Source organism: Sesamum indicum, linkage group LG3 (assembly GCF_026168435.1).
Source record: "Sesamum indicum cultivar Baizhima isolate 11 linkage group LG3, ASM2616843v1, whole genome shotgun sequence".
Taxonomy (NCBI): Eukaryota; Viridiplantae; Streptophyta; class Magnoliopsida; order Lamiales; family Pedaliaceae; genus Sesamum; species Sesamum indicum.
The window spans coordinates 18,987,265-19,006,247 of record NC_142659.1 but is presented as its reverse complement, the minus strand read 5'-3'; the positions used below and the strand labels follow the sequence as shown (position 1 = coordinate 19,006,247).

General features: G+C 35.5%; 3 protein-coding genes across 4 annotated transcripts; 1 reads left to right on the top strand and 2 right to left on the bottom strand.

Annotated features, from left to right (window-relative positions):
* The first annotated feature begins 1,238 nt into the window (after positions 1 to 1,238).
* Positions 1,239 to 9,694, top strand: SURF1 (Surfeit locus 1 cytochrome c oxidase biogenesis protein). 2 transcript variants are annotated; one of them, XM_020692866.2, is made up of 7 exons: positions 1,239 to 1,494; positions 1,817 to 1,980; positions 2,220 to 2,272; positions 2,725 to 2,963; positions 7,676 to 7,847; positions 7,934 to 8,217; positions 9,139 to 9,694. In XM_020692866.2, the coding sequence occupies exons 2-7, from the start codon at positions 1,836 to 1,838 to the stop codon at positions 9,206 to 9,208; spliced, it is 963 nt and encodes a 320-aa protein (XP_020548525.1). In that variant the 5' UTR covers positions 1,239 to 1,494; positions 1,817 to 1,835; the 3' UTR covers positions 9,209 to 9,694. The 2 variants fall into 2 exon arrangements, with proteins under 2 accessions (XP_020548525.1, XP_011072971.1); XM_011074669.3 differs by having other exon boundaries at positions 1,240 to 1,494; positions 2,172 to 2,272.
* Positions 9,695 to 10,848: 1,154 nt separating this feature from the next.
* Positions 10,849 to 11,199, bottom strand: LOC105158122 (uncharacterized). Its single transcript, XM_011074759.1, has one exon. The coding sequence runs from the start codon at positions 11,197 to 11,199 to the stop codon at positions 10,849 to 10,851; it is 351 nt and encodes a 116-aa protein (XP_011073061.1).
* A 1,451-nt stretch (positions 11,200 to 12,650) lies between these two features.
* LOC105158050 (small ribosomal subunit protein RACK1) lies at positions 12,651 to 14,754 on the bottom strand. The gene is made up of 2 exons (XM_011074668.3): positions 13,801 to 14,754; positions 12,651 to 12,980 (listed from the first exon to the last, which is right to left on the bottom strand). The coding sequence occupies exons 1-2, from the start codon at positions 14,686 to 14,688 to the stop codon at positions 12,879 to 12,881; spliced, it is 990 nt and encodes a 329-aa protein (XP_011072970.1). The 5' UTR covers positions 14,689 to 14,754; the 3' UTR covers positions 12,651 to 12,878.
* Positions 14,755 to 18,983: the final 4,229 nt, after the last annotated feature.

Genomic DNA, 18,983 nt, shown 5'->3' with positions numbered 1-18,983 from the left:
ATGCTAGATCTGCATGTTCTTTGATTATCTATTTTTTGTTTGTTTTTGAGTAGTCATAATAGAATTATTTTGTGAACATAATAAAGACCATTATGCAAACGATCTAACAGATGTGCAAAATCATTCTCCATCAAACAGAAACAACTTTTATTGATAAAAAAATTTGAACTATATTTTTCTAATAAAGGAATTAACACAATATTTTTGATCACCTGAGGTATATGATAGCAATCTTTCAACTCCATCCTAACATGATCACTAATTGCTAACAGACTAGTTCTACAACTTTAGCAACAACAACCTTGTCGTCACCTAACTTTAGGACCATCCCACCTTCATTTAACTTTCCCATTTCTATATCACTTGTAAACCATTGCTGATGTGAGCTATAAGAATCACTATGTATTCAATCCACATCTAGTCACTATGTATTCAATCCACATCTAGTCATGCTATAAAAATAATGAATCATGCTTCTAAAGTAAAGCTAATCATATTAACATGCTTTATCAAATAAAACATGTTAAGCCACAAAACCACGAGTATCGAATTGAAATGTGATACCACTAAAAAGAATAGTATGTCCCGAAAAAATAATGAAAGTAGCAAAAGTCAAAATTAATCGAATTTAAAATCCAATCAAAGGTATGTACGCTTGATTTTTCTGGCGTTCAGTAAAAATGAATAAATAAAATATGCATAAACATTTTTGTGGCTTTAGGCATAATTCGAAAGAACTGATAATCTAACCACAAGATTATACTTTTTTGATTCTATTCTGATCGGCTACGCGCTTTGTTCATTCTTTGCATCTACGTTCACGAAGAGATCAACGTGGATCTCCTCTATGTTCATCCACACGAGATGTCTGAAAGCAGAATTCTCAACACCAGTCGCTATAAGAAAAGCAAAAGTTGCTTTACTATCAATTTTATCCCATAACAAGAACTTCGATGAAAATAGCACTATTTTAATTTTTTTTAAGATATTATTTGTTATATAAAAAATATATTTTATAATAATAAAAAGTGTGTTGAAACAACATCATCTGATCCTTTTGTAATAAATATTTATTGGTATAGCAAAAGAGTTTGACTCCAAAAAAGTTTATTCCCTCCAATTTTTTAATTATTAAATATATAAAAAAAATAAAAAGTTTTTAAATTACACTCCACATATCCATAAAAAAATTCTAAAAAATAAAATCCCTAAATTATGCCCAAATAGCGAAAATCCCAAAATAGCACAACCTTTTCAGTCGTTCATGACCACGTCCCTTTCTTTCCCTTGTATCCGTTCACCACCAAAATCAGTCATGGCAGTACTTCACCACCCAAATCCTAAAGACATCGCCGCCGCAAAATAATCGTACACCACCCCCGTCTTCGCTACAGCCGCAAAAACCGTGCACCACCACCGTCTTCGTCGGCTCCCCCACTGTCTTCGTTAGCTCCCCCACTGTCTTCTCCACCTCTTTTATTGAAGGAAACCCAGGTAAACAAGTATAAAAAAACCTGTTTTTTCTATCCCTTTTTTGTTTTTTCTGTTTTTATGGTTCTTGAGGATGAAAATCGCACAAACTCACACCCTTCATTTAGTTTCTTCAAGTAATCAGACCTCTATTAGAACATTAGGATTTTTTAGGTCTGAAATAATCGGCTTTTCTTGGGTTTGAAATCAAACTTTGAGGGTTTTTTTGGGTCTGAAATGCTGAAAAAGTGGTTGTAGAAATGGAAACTGTAGTTTGGGTGTTTGTTGTGTTGAAAGTCCAGTTCAGCAAATACTTGCTATAGATTTCCTTTTTTACTTGGCACAGGGAATGCATTTCGTTCAAGATGTCAGCAGCTTCCATCTCCAGGATCGTAGCTAGGAATCTCCGGCGGCGAGTAAACCCCGAGATCCGTTCCAAGTGGGTTCCACAATCATCCCTAATTTCTACTTCTGCCCAGTCCGCCTTCACGGCGCCTCAACCAGTACAAGGTTATATCAATTCTATTGCTTTTATTCTTTGTGGCATTTCAAGATTTAATGCATTTCAGTTTTTGAAGAATATTGCTACTATGTGAAAATGATTCTTCTTCTTCTTCTTTCTTTTCCCCCTATGGGATGTTCATTTGAAAATGATCTGCGCTTTTGGGATTTTCCCTTTTCTTGATGTACATGGATTTCAGAGAAAAGGGAGAGGTCAATATGGTCAAAGTTATTGCTTTTTGTACCAGGAGCCATCACCTTTGGCCTTGGCACTTGGCAAATCTTCAGAAGACAAGAAAAGGTTAGTTTTTCAATTTAATTTTTAATTGTTTGAATCTGCATTACTACTTGTTCTCTGCCAATACCCAGCCTTTGTTGGAATATATGTGGTTGTGCAGGTGATATTGAGTAGTTGTACTGGATTACTTTTTAGCTTTATTCAAGCAGCAGACTGTTTTTAACAAGTGGCAGATGTTTGGGTGTGAAAACAATATATGACAACCTAACCAGTAACAACTCAAAATTTCACAAAGTTTTAGAGTAATCCATTTTTCTTTAATAATCATAATCATATTATAATGCAAACCTTGGTACATTACTCGCCTCCGCGATGAATGCAATAAAATTTCTTGTGGATGAAGCTCTTAAAGATGAGGATTCACCAGATGTTGCAATTTGTTTTTCTTTTAGTTGAATATGAAATCTCCAGTAGAGTTGTTTTTATTTATTTACTAGTTATTCCGGTTTGTACAGATAAAGATGCTGGAGTACCGGCAGATTAGACTTGGGACTGAACCACTCAAGGGGAATGAGATTGTGCCTTCCAGCGGGAATTTCGATTCTTTGGAGTTCAGGAGAGTGCAGTGTAAAGGAGTTTTTGATGAGAAGAAGTCAATTTATATTGGCCCGCGTTCAAGGAGCATTTCTGGAGTGACTGAAAATGGATACTACCTCATAACTCCCCTAATCCCAGTACCCGGCGACCCTGAAAGGTAGGATTATAGTTGAAGTTTTGCACCAAAAAGGTTATTAACATTTATCTAACAGACTCTCCTTTGCTAAAACTTTTATGACATGAATGATATGTAGGAAGGAATAGACATTTACACTTAATGAAGAATATGCTTTGCATAGTTCAAAACTAGAAATTCCAGTCCCATAGGAATGGTCATTCATAAAAGTGTGGGATTTCTGGAGTGACTGAAAATGGATACTACCTCATAACTCTCCTAATCCCAGTACCCGGCGACCCTGAAAGGTAGGATTATAGTTGAAGTTTTGCACCAAAAAGGTTATTAACATTTATCTAACAGACTCTCCTTTGCTAAAACTTTTATGACATGAATGATATGTAGGAAGGAATAGACATTTACACTTAATGAAGAATATGCTTTGCATAGTTCAAAACTAGAAATTCCAGTCCCATAGTAATGGTCATTCATAAAAGTGTGGGACCAGTCGTTCTTTCCTTCACGCATGGTTTAGCTACTCCAAATGGAATAGGAATTTACTATTTTTTGTACTGCTAACATAACCTTTAATAAAGTTTATTTACAAGATTTGTATCCACAAATATTATATATTTTTGAAATACATTAAATATATAAAAGATTATATGTAAATCATATAATACATAATAATATTATGTTTCCATATACATATTTTAACCCATGCATAATATTTTATTTTATTTGTAGGGGCACTGATATTTATATTAAACTTCTGTAATGCATTCACATTTATGCATCATAGGATATTACATAATGCAACTTATTGATGTACTTATATGTTTGATAAACTTAATGCAACAATACAGATTAACTTTTTAATGGCAATACATGTTGTATTAAAATTCATGTACTTTCACATAAAAATATCTAAATATATATATATTTCATACATAAATGCATTATATTGTTATATACAATAATTAACATAATATATTGATACATATGTGTGGAACTATTTTCTATGTTTATTTTGGTATAACAAATATATATAATATTCTTAAATATGTTTTACCTAAATATATCAATATATAACATAAATAATTTAACTTTTTAAATATTTTATTAAGTATAATATAAAGCCTGTTACATTCTTGTATATATTTATATTTATTTTTGTCAAATATTTGCTATTATAATTATAAAATGTTATATAATATAATATACTATATATTGTTCTATATTCCCAATATGTACGCTATTATTTGTAAATGATAAATACTCATTAAATCTCCAAATATATGAAAACATCCAAAAAGTAATTTTCTAATATTATAATTGATTTAGTGTTTAAAATAATGTTTGTTATGAGATAGACTTTGTGCAATTTATTTGTTTATTTATAAATTTCATTATTATTTACCAGATGTATGAATAAAGTGTTTTGAAAAGTTTTGGTTCAATTTATTTTTTTATTCCTTTGGCATACCGATCATAGTAATGATATAATAAGATCATTCATTTTCGACCAAAATCACTTATGCATACCAATTGCCTCTTAATTGTATAACATAGTATTCAGCTTTCACGAGGCTATGATGCTATCATTTACTTAAATAAATGTCATAAATGTATCTGGTATTTGAAGAACATTTTCCTCTGGACTTAGTTTTAGTCTCTAATATTTGTCCCTTCGACATCTTTTTGATGAACCAATTTTTTATTATATATCCTAATAGGAATTAAATCAAATCAAGTTATTCATATAATCAGTTCAAGTTGATCACTATCAATCGGTAAAGGCTTGTTGAACTCAAGAAACCAAACTTCAACTAGCTTTTTTTGTTTTATAAGATTTGAAACTTGACTTGAGGTTGACTCGATTAGTGCTACACAAACTGGACTTGTATATGAATTAATTAAGCTCTTTGCATTTTGACTTATCTAATAATTAAACCAAATAAAAACACAATATGAAACTCAATAAAAAATCAAATCAAGCTTAAACACTATCTCATCCAACTTGCTCGATGCATTTACACCAATAGTCTCTAAAATATCAATAATTTTCGTCATGTCACATTTGTTATACTTTATTTTCATTGCGTTCGTCATTGAACCTAAGACTTCTTATGGTTGGTACTTTGTGCTTTTGATATTGGTTTTGGTTCCCTTCCTCATCCTTAATTGAGCAGCAATAAAGCATTATCTGTTCATATATAGATGAAGGCTGCCTTTCTTCTGATGTAGCTAAAAATCTTTCCTCCTGCCTTCATGACTACAAAATCCTTCTGTTTAAATTTACCATATGTACCAAAATTTCTTACCTTTAGGTTTTAGATTAAAACGATAATCTATTAGCAACGATTTTGTGAATTTTTTTTTGGCAAATAACCTAGTTGTCATTATATTTTTTCTTAAAGGATTACCCTTGGGCCCATGTTTACATCCTAGGATGGGATAAAAGGATGATAGATAAATGTGGGATTAAAATAGGGATTATTTTGGAGAGGATATTTTTATCCTCTATTTATTTAAGATGATAAAAATTGTGATTAGAATTTGTTAAAAGAATCCCATATTCATCTAAATGGATTAAAAACGTGATTGTTTAAGACTTTTATATATGCCCAAAGATAAAGACAAAAAGGCATGGATAGTGATTTTTGCGTGGTAAAAGCCCTTGCACATGGGCAAGAGGCACAATACTTGCACATGGGCTGGGTGGATAATAATCGGCCCAAAATGGGCTGGATTATAGTCTGCTGTTTATCCACATTTGGGGGGCACAATCCCGGTCCCAAACTTACCATCCTAGGCTGGACCAAATTGAAGTTAACTGAAATTTAGGGCTGGTTAGGCCGGATATTTGATCCTATCCAGGAAGGTAAACTAGGCCTTGGTCAATTTGAAACTTATATATGTAGTAGAATTGTCTCCATGAAAGGAAAAAAAAAATGTACTGAAGCACTAAAACAAAAATGAGCATTATGTAAAATGTTAGTCTTTTAAGCAAGAAAATTAGCTATTCACGGCCCTTTTGTCTTTAGTGTTTAGTCCTCCCAAATATATAGTAACTAACAATCATTCTTACATTTATAAAAGAAATTGACTTGGTTAAGTAATTCATTTAGTGTTGTAGGACTGAAATATAAACTAGGATGTGCCATAAAAATAATTAAATTTATTAAGTTTTTCTTTTTTCCTTTTTATTCTCTCGATTCCCTTTTTTTTTCATCTTCCAGTCCTTACCTTTTCTTTGGCCGCAGCGAATACCAGAATGATGGCAAGTTTTAAGGGGGTTGGGTGTAGGAAGGGAAGTTCATGTAGCAAAAGTGTGAGAAATGGATAGGAACAAAGAGGAGGAAGGCAGTGGAGGACAGGGAGGGAGGATAGCGGGGATGATAGGGAGAAAGGGAAGAGAAAGTGAGGAGCCAGTGATAGTTGTGAGGGAAAGGGAGGGCAGGAGAGAGGGTGGGACACAAAGGAGGGAGGTGGAGAGGGAGAGATCAAGAGAGAGGCGGTGCTGGCTGGTGGGAAAGGGGTAAACTAATTTAGGATTTCATAAGGTTGGGCATATTTGATTAAATCAATAAAATGTATATATACTAAGAGCACATTTTCAAGATCTGAGCACTTTCTATATAATTGCTGAGGGTAGACGGTGGGGTCCGGGGACAGGCCATTTGCGTTTAAGCTATTTAGAATTTTTAGAGCAATTGAAATTTTATTATGGATATGTTACCTCTTCATATACAAACAATTTAAGACAGCTAGGTGGAGTATGTTCATTTTAGAAATGATTGATATGTTCATTTCTAATTAAGTCAAGAACAAAAATGGTCAATGTTTTTTATCTTTTTTTAGCTGAGCAAACTTGAGGAAATATTCTGAATATGGAAGTAAGAGCTATTCCTGAAAGGAGGGGGGGGGGTTGAGTTCGAAATTTAGCACTGTAGAAAGATTTTTGGGTAAATGTAAATTTCAATGAAAGATAAAATGTAGCAAGTACAAGAACAACAAGCCTTCCCTATCACTATTACATTAGTTCGAGGCTATTTTCCCTAACCTATAATACAGAAGTTTGCAAGTTTTGTTTTAATTCATCACTCAATATTCTCAGCCTAACTTGCTCTATAATCTTCATTGCTAATCTATCTGCCACTGTTGATGTGCCTTGGAAGCGCCTCTTATTCCTTTCCAACCAAACGTGGTAGACTGTGGATACTAAGACTGTTCTAGATGCTGCATTGATGACATACTTACTTCTCCTTCTTCTTGTAGCTCATTCAATACCACACTGCCACTGAAAATGGGACCATTGAAACTGAATTTCTCTATGAAGTACAAGCAGACATCTAGTTGAATTAAGTGCAATGAAAGAACATATGTGGATGTGCCTCTACCTGTTGATCATCACACAGGACACAACATTGGCTACTCTGCTGACACCATGGTTTATCAAACATAGATAGCCTTTATAAGATAGCCAACCACAGAATAAAGAGATTACGTGCTATCTTGAAAGGACCCCTGAACAAAGTGCTCCTAAGCATTTTACCATTGTTGTGGCTGAAGCATTGTAGAAAGATTTATGCCATAAATGCTTTTAAGCACTCAACTTGTTTCATCAAATGTGTAAATAAATGTCCAATCACGTGTTCTCTTAAGTTGACTTTCAGAATTTTAAATTTTCTCAGATGCTGTATTAAACTATGTTGTACTTGTGTATCTTGAGCATCTAAAACTTTTTGCAGTATACAATCACCTATTCTAGTCAATAGAGGATGGGTCCCACGGAGTTGGAGGGATAAGGCTATAGATTCTTCAGCAGATGAACCACTTTCAAGTAGCTCATCCACCATCAATCAAGAGAGCGCAAAAACTTCTTGGTGGTGCTTTTGGTCTGCTAAGCTGGAAGCTCTTGAGGTTTTAAATAATGTTCTTGCACCTTTTCATTAAGGCTAATGGATATTGTCAATGTGAATTACATTTCATTATATTGAAGCTGACAGGAGCCCGGCCCATCTGTCATCCCTGTTGATGTGATTGGAGTTATACGGGGTAGTGAGAAGCCTAGCATATTCGTTCCAGCAAATGATCCCAATGCATCTCAGTGGTTTTATGTGGATGTTCCAGCAATTGCTGGTGCTTGTCGACTTTCAGAGAATACACTCTATATTGAACATATCAATGAGAATGTTAATCCAAGCAGCCCATACCCCATTCCAAAGGATGCTAATACACTAATTCATAGTTCAGTGATGCCACAGGACCATCTCAACTATATGCTAACATGGTACTTTACCTTAACTTATTGCATGTACATTGTGTACTTGTTGCATCATAATTGATTATTTCATTAGCTTGATAGTTCCTTTAGTCTCTCGCCCCCCTTCCAGCATATGCTGATCAAAGTTTTCAACTTATTTGTCATTATGTTCTGTGCATGATTCCTTCTTGGTGAGATCTGGTTGTACAAGCATCAAATAACGTTTCCTAGTATCAATGGTTAATAAACTGTAAGGTTCAGAATTGCTAAAAGCCCGAGAAGTTACCAGCTAGGTAAAATGTGGAATGAGCTGCAATATGATGCACAACTACATGATTTTTGGACTTGTGCCTCATTGTTTTGGTTCAAAGGTTTCATGATCACTATTGTGCTCTATTCAACATCTTCAATTCTTTATAAGCATGCTCATTATAGTTGTGAATGCTCTACATGCCTGTCTTTTTAGCTAAAGAATGATTAGGAGAATTGGAATCAGATGATCGTGGTCTCCTTTCTACTATTGATGTTTTCTCAGAAACGATACTGTTTCTTATTGTCTTGACTCAAACCTCTGTTGGCAGATGTTGATTCATAAGCAACAAATAGTTATTTCTTTCCGGGTTTTGTGCCTGAGTACATAAGGTTCCCTTCAACTCAGTGAACTCACGGTTTTAGTTATAAATGCCCTGATATCCTCCCTACTAATTTTTCCAGTCTTGCGTTATCTTTTCTCTTTTTATACTTCAGACGGAATGGATCTTACCAAAGAAAAACTAGAAATAGATACCCTTTTTAAAAGCTCGGATGAACTAAAACTTCAACCATCAGTTACTTCGTCGGAATCCACTTTCATTATAGATACACTAATCTTCGGCTCTTGCTTTATTGTTCTTGTGCTCCACCTTTGAAATTAATCAACAGTTTTCCTAATATAGATGTTGTGTGCAGGTACTCTCTATCAACTGCAGTAACTTTCATGGCTATTAAGAGACTGAAACCCAGAAAGAGTAGGAGATAGCACATTCTTTCTTGTACCGATTGACATATCTCTGATCAGGTGGATTTGTAAGCTCAAGCCGTAGTTTGCTGTGAGTGCTTGCACTCCTCACGGCAATGCTGGTTGAATTCAATCAAAATCTTGTGTTTCCAGCCTTTTCATGCCAAAAATTACTCTGGACAATGACATTATTGCTCCATCTGGTTCTGCTGAACTAAGATTATAGAAGCAAAGGGCATCATCAACGATGATCTTCAAAACGAAGTTGCATTTTTATAACTTAACATATCGGTGAAGTGGTTAATAAACATTTTAGCCCCAAAGAGTACTTTGTTAATCTGATGGTGGCTTGGATTTTGTTTCGCTCCTTTGCTGTTTTTGTTCATTAGGTGGTAGGAGTGTTTGATGCCTTGTTTGTGTGAACAATGTTCTGGTATTGGTTTTGGTTCAATATAAGTTCATCGCCTGTTATTCCGGGAAAAAAAAAATGACCACAATTTTTTCTTACCGTCTTTATAGAATTCGTGTGTCCTTTTCTTTATACCTCTTCTCCTTGTGGAGCTGTATTGTGCTCAATTTTTGACATTGCCCCCAACAATTGCTTAATTTGAACCATGCATATGAGTTTTAGTAAATGAGATCTAGGGTTAAATTACAATTCACGTTTGTTGTAAACTAGTGTGAATATTGACTATATGCTTCTTCTTGTAGTACAAGTGTAAATTACAACGTAGTTTTACTATTTGAAAAATTATAAATTTCTTGTTGATTTAAATGGTTATTTAACGATGAGTGAATTCCGTTCGCTATTGTTAGATTTCATCTAATTTTTGTATTGAACGGACTACGATATCTTTTTGCACTATAAATTAATATTTTATATTTTCTTTTATAATTTTCAAAATATTTATATGACTAATATTTCCTACAGAATATTTATTTAAATCCATCCTGATTCTTTTTACATTTTTTAAAATATATATTTTATTATTGTTGAAACATTTAAGCAAGGGTAAAATAGTAATGTTCGTTTTACCGTTTAGGGAATATATAACTATTTTTTGTTTGGAGAAAGTATTTATGAGTTTTCAAACAATAAGAAAGTATTTATAATTATGTTCTAAAAGCAGGTGTAATTTAGAGAAACAAGTATTTTTCTAAATTTCTCTACTCAAAAATCTAAACAACATTCCACATTGACACCCCCATTATATTTTGAACATATTACATATTCAAATGAAATAAGATAATATGCAAAAGTCATAAATGTTTAAGTAAAACTTGATAATTTTGAAAAAAAAAAAATTACATAATCAAAAGTTAAAATAATTACATCGAGATAATTCAAATTAGCACATTTATTCATCATCGTTCCATTAATGACATTCCATTGGTGTAATCCATGTCATATCGTATTATATTATTTAAAATGAAAATCAATCAATCTTTCTATATCTCTCCTACGTGTCTAGTAAATTAGTTTTGATTTAATTTACCACATAAGACTTATTTTTATAAATGAAAATAGTTAATTACATTAATTTTTTTTATTAATACTTTTCTTTTCTTTTTTTTTTTTTTTCTGATGGGAAAACAACGTTCATTCCTCAAAGTAAATCAAGAGTAACAATGTCCATAATTGCTTGTGGAAGAGTAGATCCCTACGATGCAGAAGAAGAAGCAGATTTGGCCAAGGCATGAGCATCTGCATTACAAATACGTTTAACGAAGCTAAAAGACCAAGAAGAAAAGGCACCAACAGTCGCCTGAATGTTAGAGACCAGTGTCCCTACTACGGAGTAATCCTGATTCGGGGACTGAAGTTTAGTAATAAGAGTTGGGCAATCCCCTTTTAAGATAACAGATGACCATCCTTGTGGGATTGCTAGTTGGATAGCTTCCAAAGCCGCCCATGCTTCGGCCAATTCGTCGTGCCTGACTTTGTTCATTCTGCGTGATATCCATGCAATACAGCTGCCATACTCATCTCGAGCTACCACTCCAATTCCCATAGCTTAACCTCTGTCTGAAATTGCTCCGTCAAAATTGAGTTTAACGACTCCTGTAGGGGGACCCGCCCAGCGAGGGGCACCCGTACGGAGCTGGTTAACTGCGTTCTCACAGTTCTATTTAAGAAAACTCAATGTAGCGAGTTGCAAAGCACACTACTTGGTCCGGGGATAAACATTTTCCTTGCATAAGTCTGGAGTTTCTGCAACGCCATAGAGACCAACATAAGCAGAGAAAGAACTCAAACTCCTTTCCCGTTAACAAATCTGCTACATGTGACAGCCAAGAAATGAAGGATTGGTATCTCTTGAAGATCATATCCGACTTAAAGTTTGAACCACCCCAGACCTGACGGGCAAAATGGAACAGCAGTATAGCATGGAGACATCTTCCTCGGTGTAGCAATGCGGGCGCATAGAAGATGTTTCCTGGATTCTCCTATGGAGGTTCGAGCTTGTGGGAAGAACATTAAGGCAGGCGCATGTGAAGATCTTAACCTTACCTAGGACATTTGCTTGCCAGAGTTTCCTCCACCAAAACCTGTTCAACCAGCCTATCACTACAAGATACTTCCACCTCTAACTCGAACGCAAGATGATATGCACTGCAATCACGTTAGTGGAGTAGTGCCACACAATGAGATCGTCCCCCCCTGATTGGCTAACTGGAATGTTTAAAATAATGTCTGTAGTCGGAAGGAATAAGTCCTCCACCTTAGTCACGTTCCAATCATTACTTGTAGGATCGATGAGGACAGCTACCTTGAAGATCCCCGGGCTGTTGAGGGCGAAGTAATAGGCTAAAAGAGCGAGGTCTAGGAATCCATGGGCCCTCCCAAATTCGAATAGAGTAGCCCGATCCTACCCTCCATCTACAACCTGAAAGTGGTAGAGGTTGAGCAGTCAACAGACTTCTCCATGTGAAGTAGGGGCGGTATCCCAGTTTTGTTGTAAAGATATTGCCATGAGGGAACTATCTTGCACGAAGAACCTGACAGCGAAGGCTATCAGGATTTTTGAGTAATCTCCACAATTGCTTGGCAAGCATAGCCACATTGAAAGAAAGAAATCAAATTAGGGAAGGAGAAATAAAATGAAAGAAAGGCAAAAAACAGAAGTAAAAGATAAAAGGAAAATTAGAAATAAATTAAGATAATAACACACACTTTCCGTTAGAAGTTACTCCAGACGCAGTGCAGTGCAACCTCTTTTAGTAACATGGGAAGAAAAGTGCAATTTTGCATTATGTCCAATATTTTTTGTTTGGGTACAGAATTTAGGATACACGGAATATAAAGTTCCACACATTACAAAGGTCCAGGTCACTTGGATACTGCACTCTCTTCTCCTTTTTATCCACCTATTTTGACCAAAGTAGCACCTACATCACCCTGTAAAACTAGTGTAGATCCAGCTGATGAAACAAATTATCTCAAGTTCTGTGGAGATTCAGATACGGCTATCGAACTTCATTCATGAATGCCAAGAACTAACGTCTGTAAAATGCCAAACACCTCTAAATTATGCAGAACTGGGATTAACAGTCTGCAGCAAAAAGATTGTACCTAACAAGAATAATCAAATCTAAAATGCCCAAGGCCCCAAAACAAATAAAACACAGAATACACAATCCTTCTGTCAATTCAACTTAAATCTTAAGATAACTATCAGAAAATGTGTTCCTAGTAACGCCCGATACCCCAAACTCGTACAACACCATCTGTATAACCGCTGAAAAGGGTGCTTCCATCTGCACTCCAGTTGAGACAGGTGCAATATATTACCTACAACAAAATTTTGAGAACATTAGATAGTTTTCTCACAAACCATTCCTACAGAAGATGCATACAATTTATCTCTGCTTTTGCAAGTTACCACTGAAGTACTGACACCATAAAATTCTGTTATCACTCGCATCTTTGATGCAACAGCAGGTGAATTATTAAATAAAGCACATAGAAACTATCTGCTTCTGTTAAAGACAATTAGTGATGTCAAACTTAATCTCCGGGAAGTTTTAGATATGCATATACCTTACTTCAAATATAACTGCAATAAGTGGATGGAGCTTTATAATCTCTAGAGATAAAGGCCTATAATGCAGCATACCATTTAAATGGCAGCCTCAGTTAAGAGGCAAAACACAATTGCAACAGCCAGAAGATTAGCGTAACCATAGTACCTCACTCTTGTATAATAAAACATAATATGTTGGATTTCATATGATCAAGACAATGAATAGATACCGCAAGCATCAAAGAATAGCCCGGAATGTAAATTATGTAGAAGTGTACTAGAAGGAGAATGCATAATGTCATAGCCATAAATCGAGCAGTCAGCACTTGACCAGAAGGGAAAAAATGCTATCTTATCATGGAGAAGGAGACACAAAAAGCACAAACAAAAACTAAATGAATAAGTGAACTCCAAACAAACAGAGGGGCAATTCACTGTTAGCAGCAAAAGAAACTCAAAAAAGCATGAATCACTCTGTAACTGACAAACTCGAAATGAAAAAATAACCCACAAATCTAGACAACAATAAAACACATCATGTAACAAAATTTATCCAATAGTACCACTAACTAGTGAAGAAAAATGTACCTTGGTTTTTACAGCAGCGGTTTGGTCAGTTCCATCTTTCGCAAGGTCGCTCTCCTGCTTCAAGTCCACCTTCAGATCAACAACAACACTCTTGCTCTCCAGATCCCATATCTTAATGCTAGCCTCGGTTGCGGCGCAAAGCCAGTATCTATTAGGGCTAAAGCAGAGAGCATGAATAATTGACCCCGCATCCAAAGAGTACAATCTCTTCCCTTCCGCTAAATCCCATAGCAAAATCACCCCATCTTTGCCACCACTAGCGCACAAAGACCCATCAGGCGACACGGCCACCGTGTTCACATACCCAGAGTGGCCAGACAATGTCGACCGCAGCTTGCAATTGGTCAAATTCCAGACCTTCACAGTCTTATCCCAGGAGCCGGACACAATGGTGGGTTGCAGAGTGTTGGGGGAGAATCGAACACACGAAACCCAGTCGGAATGCGCGTCTTGATCTTGAATAGTGTATTTACACTCTCCAAGAGTGTTCCAGAGTTTGATTGTCTTGTCGCGTGACGCCGACACGATCTGCCGGTTGTCGACGGAGAAGGCGACTGAGATGACGTCTTTGGTGTGGCCCACAAAGCGACGGGCCGTGACTCCGGTTTGCAAGTCCCAGAGGCGAAGCTCGCCGTCCCAGGACCCGGATAGAGCGAACTGGCCATCGGAAGACAGGACAACGTCTTGCACAAAGTGACCGTGGCCAGTCAAACGGCGGCGTGCGACGCCGTAGGACTTTTCCTCTTTGGTCAGAGCCCACAAAATTATGGATTTGTCGCGGGAAGAGGTGACGATCATGTCGGAGTTGTCGATTGGGGTGGCAATGGCCGTCACCCAATCGGTGTGGGCTCGCAATGTGCCGCGGAGGATGAGCTGTTCCTGCGACATTGCTACTAACGCGTTCCCTTTGAGGAGGTTTTCGAGGAGAAAAGAGGACGAAGAGTATACGTGTTAAGCCTGAGTATATATATAGGACGGGAACTTTAGGGTTTTGTAAAAGGGTCGCTGAGATAGCTTTTGTAAATTTTTATTCAATTATCATAGTAAATAAAGGAAAACCTATCAAAACTTACCAACAGTTCAAAAAAATTTGACATAAGTACGTTTTTAGTTGATTTTTGGCCAAATTGCATATTACTCTTATATTTTTAATAGTTAGTTAAAAATCGTTGTGTATTTTAAAAACACACAAAAAAATCCCTATATTTTCTAAAATTCTATGCAAAATCCCCTTTGATCAAAAGCTGACGGAAAGTGAAGTGCACTCGCGGGCGGTAAAGGAGGAGGGGGTTAATAAATCGGTTATATTCAATATTCATATTCATATCTATTTTTATACTAATATAAAAAAAAAACAAGGCTTTTCACATTAATAAATGATGGATAATGACCCTGTTGTTCCAATTTTTTGTTGTGAAGCATATATTTTAATTGATAAGATAATTAATTTATTCAATTTTTTAAATTTAAATTAACTGATAAATTGATTTTCTTTTGTTTCTTTCTTCTTTGTTTTTTAATAATTTGATGTCTTCGTCTATATATTTTATTCTTATTTATAATATATTTTAATAGAGCGATTTTTGATCCCTATTCCCGAATTCAATTCTTACTAGCACGAGAATGAATTTTGTGATTTCGATTTGGTGTGGACGCCTCTAGAGGACTTCTACGTTAAGGCCTTGTGTTGACGGACAATGGAGATTGGAATCAATGTGCATCCGACTAAAGAAAACGACAATGGTAATATTTTCTTTTAAATATTGAAATCTCGTTTTCTAAGTAGCCAAACATAGATTTGGTTCATTTATTTAATTTCCGCGTTTATAAATCATAAGTTCGGGAACCTTCAAAGGTACACCTCTTGATTTGCCATTATTTGCTTTTATTTTCGATTCCACCACACTTCTGCCGCGTTCTTGGGCCGATCTACTTCCTTTCAGTCAAGCATCTAAGCTCCTCATTGGTCTACCATGATTGAGTCTTGGATAGCTTATTCCTCTTAATAAAAATTTAATTTCTTTATGGAGAATTGCGTGAACAACATTCGTGTTTCCTAACATCTTAACTTCGTTCTAAATGAGTAAGACATTATACACCTAAAACACTAGGAACACAATTAAGCTTCACTAACCCTGAAGCTCGTTCTTGATTGAGTTATACCCCACACGACCTTGTAAAAATGAATATTGCAGTCATATGAAGTTTCAAACCTAGTTTAAATTCCATGTCGAATGTTACGGCCCCAAACTATTGCTTCAAACTGATGTTCCACATTGTTTTCTCCTTATGTCTTTTTTTGGATTGTAATCTGATCGATCAGTCAAACGCAGAAACTCTGTCTCTCAAGTATCTCTGGTACTCTGGTCATCTCTAGGAGAACTAAAATATTATCAATGAGAAAAATATACTAGTCTCCTTATTCTAACTAGAGAAATATAACCTAGCTTTGCATGTCAGATCTGTAAGTATATCTCAACTATCAATTTTTAATCATGTTGTGTGAATATTTATAATCTAATTAGGGATAATGTTAAATTATGTATACATCCTAGCATATAAGAATAACCACTATTTGTCAAATCAACAAAATTTATTGATCAAAACATGTATTCTAAATTGTCCAACAATAAAGAAAAATATAGTTTGATCATGCTAGGTTACAGAATTCTTATCAACTCTATCATAACATGATCACTATGAACTAAGCCTAACAAGTCCTCTAGCTGGTATAGCTAAGTTTTAAGACTGTTTGCTTCGTTTTCTACTCCTATCATCACCTGCAAACTGTCACAGATATGAACAATTAGTATCCAATACCAAAGAGATAGAATAGCAATAATGTAAATACTCAAATCAAATATACCTGGGTTGGAGAGGAGTTTAGGCCACTTCCTCTTCCAAAGCCCTTTTTTGCCGACTGTAAATGCAAACATTGTTTGGAATCTCTGACTAGCGAACCATCTTTCTCTTTCTTTATACCCCGCCTATTAGTGTAATAGGAGCAGTCGAAGTGCTAGTAGTGGTTGATTCTGTCTTCGCGTTCTTCCTCTTTCCGCGTCCAACACCTTTGCCTTTCTCTATTGAGGTCGAAGCCTCTCTCACCAACGCTAATGGTGTAGATATTTCAATCGTTGCCTCATATTAGATCAACATATTTATCAACTTATGAAGTTCTTTTTCAAGTCCATTCAAGTTATAGTTAACTATATACGGATCAAAGAAGGGATGAAGAGACTAAAAGATCATATCTATGTACGTCTCTTTTTCTAAATCAACCTCTCCTTCCACAAGGGATAGTGTCTTACCATGTGCTCTTATATAAACAACTCTTCAGTTATCTTGGCTGCATATCTAATATGCCTATCCAGAACCGCATAAACTTGTTTTATACAAGCATTATCGAGCCGACATCGTCCAACTTCTGGATCTCATTTGTCATGGATGCTAGTATAAGGCTACAGACCTTGTGGTTGTTATCATGCCATTTATCGAACATCCTACGTTCTTCAGGTTTTGTCCCTCCGGGAAGGTCTAAGAAAGAACCTCATCGAGAATATAGGTTTGATTCTCAAAATCAAGGACAATCCTCAGATTTTTCAACCATCATCATAATTGGTTCATAAAATTTGTTTGCCTCAGGAACTGTAGTTGGTGGATTTTTAGCCATTTACAATCAAATAGAAAACTTTCAGTAAATTATTGTAATATCGTATTCAAACTAAGATTTCGTTTTTCAGTCATTAATCTTTTTCACTATTTATTCAAAAGCCTACAACTCTCAAGTGGGGTTTTGAAAAACCATTCCTAGTGGGCTTGTGGTCCACAAATGCAATTCCTCGTGACTTGCTTTTAAGATTCACATTGAAAAAACCTTGTGGGAGGCAATCCATACCATTCTCATTGGATGAGATCCCCAAGATATTTGCTTTGCCTCTTTACATGATCCAAAAGACTCCAAGTGAATCATTTTAGGCGTTAGGTCGAGCCTCAACCAAATCATACCTCAATTATTGCCCCCCTGGACTCGTGAAATCGGGAAACAGGAGCACATTCCTTTGTTCATAATAATAGCACAACTTTCTTCCACTCCATACGTGCTACGACTCGTGAGAGCACGATTGACGGAAGTAGCTTCCTAACTACATTGCTATAGATGAAAAGCTTAGATTATTAAAAACCTATTTGATATATATCCATTAATTGGTGTAATATTTGACTTGGATAAACTAAGTGAAAGTTTGTTTTAGTTTTTGATCGAGACCACATCACGCTAAGTATTTTGCATGTGAATATCAGGTATTTAATAAAGCATTTATAAATAAATAAATGCACCACACGCAAATATAAAAGCCTAGCACACTCCTGTTGGATAATCACAAGCCCATTCTATGCCATCTACTGAGCCTAAACTATATCTATGGTCAATTCAGATCTAAATTATACTATTACAAGCATTTTAATTTATTATCACACTAATGGGCCTTGTAACGCCTCTTTATTCACTTGGGCACTCCATCGTGGATTTCGACCAACGGGCCTCTAATGGAGATTGAACTTGATTTACCAATGTGTTTGTAGAAATACAGTTATTACGTTGAACAATTTCTCGAGCAAAATCAACATGGAAAACAAAGGTGTTAGCATGACCAAATCAACAAGCATATGTAATTGTTTTGACATATTTGTTTCTAGAAAATGATTGTGGGAAGAATACTCGTATGCTATCCTATTGAAGTTATATATGAAGGAACTTCTACAAGTTTGGGACATTAAATGAGTAATGAAAACGATAAATAAACATTAAACAAGATTATATTCCACCTCAATCAGGTGTTCGAGTATTCACACACCAACTAGTTGATGCAAGTCAAAGAGTAAAATATAACTCTTTGAAAGTAGTGGAGTGTCTTAAAAAAACTCTCCTCTAACAATGATTTTTTGCGTTGTAGACATAAGAGCGAACCAATGCTCACTCTAGCAAGTCCATATAAAATACCAACTTGTGTCTCTTTGAGCTTTGCTAGGAACTCAAGAGAGTAATAGTTCTATGTAGTAAAAACTGTTCTAGATTTCTTAAAAAAGTTTTGAATGAATTTCGAACTCTTAGGAAAGATGGAAGAGATAAACTTTTTGAGGAAGAAGAGATATAAAAGAGATGAGAGAGCAAAATATGTAGACAA

Coding starts and splice junctions, on each gene's coding strand:
- SURF1 (XM_011074669.3), top strand. CDS start 1,836: ATGTCAGCAGCTTCCATCTCCAGGATCGTAGCTAGGAATCTCCGGCGG. Junction 2,964..7,675: donor GTACCCGGCGACCCTGAAAG/GTAGGATTATAG, acceptor AACTTTTTGCAG/TATACAATCACCTATTCTAG. Junction 8,218..9,138: donor CTCAACTATATGCTAACATG/GTACTTTACCTT, acceptor TGTTGTGTGCAG/GTACTCTCTATCAACTGCAG.
- LOC105158122 (XM_011074759.1), bottom strand. CDS start 11,199: ATGGGAATTGGAGTGGTAGCTCGAGATGAGTATGGCAGCTGTATTGCA.
- LOC105158050 (XM_011074668.3), bottom strand. CDS start 14,688: ATGTCGCAGGAACAGCTCATCCTCCGCGGCACATTGCGAGCCCACACC. Junction 12,981..13,800: donor CCGCTGCTGTAAAAACCAAG/GTACATTTTTCT, acceptor ATTTTGTTGTAG/GTAATATATTGCACCTGTCT.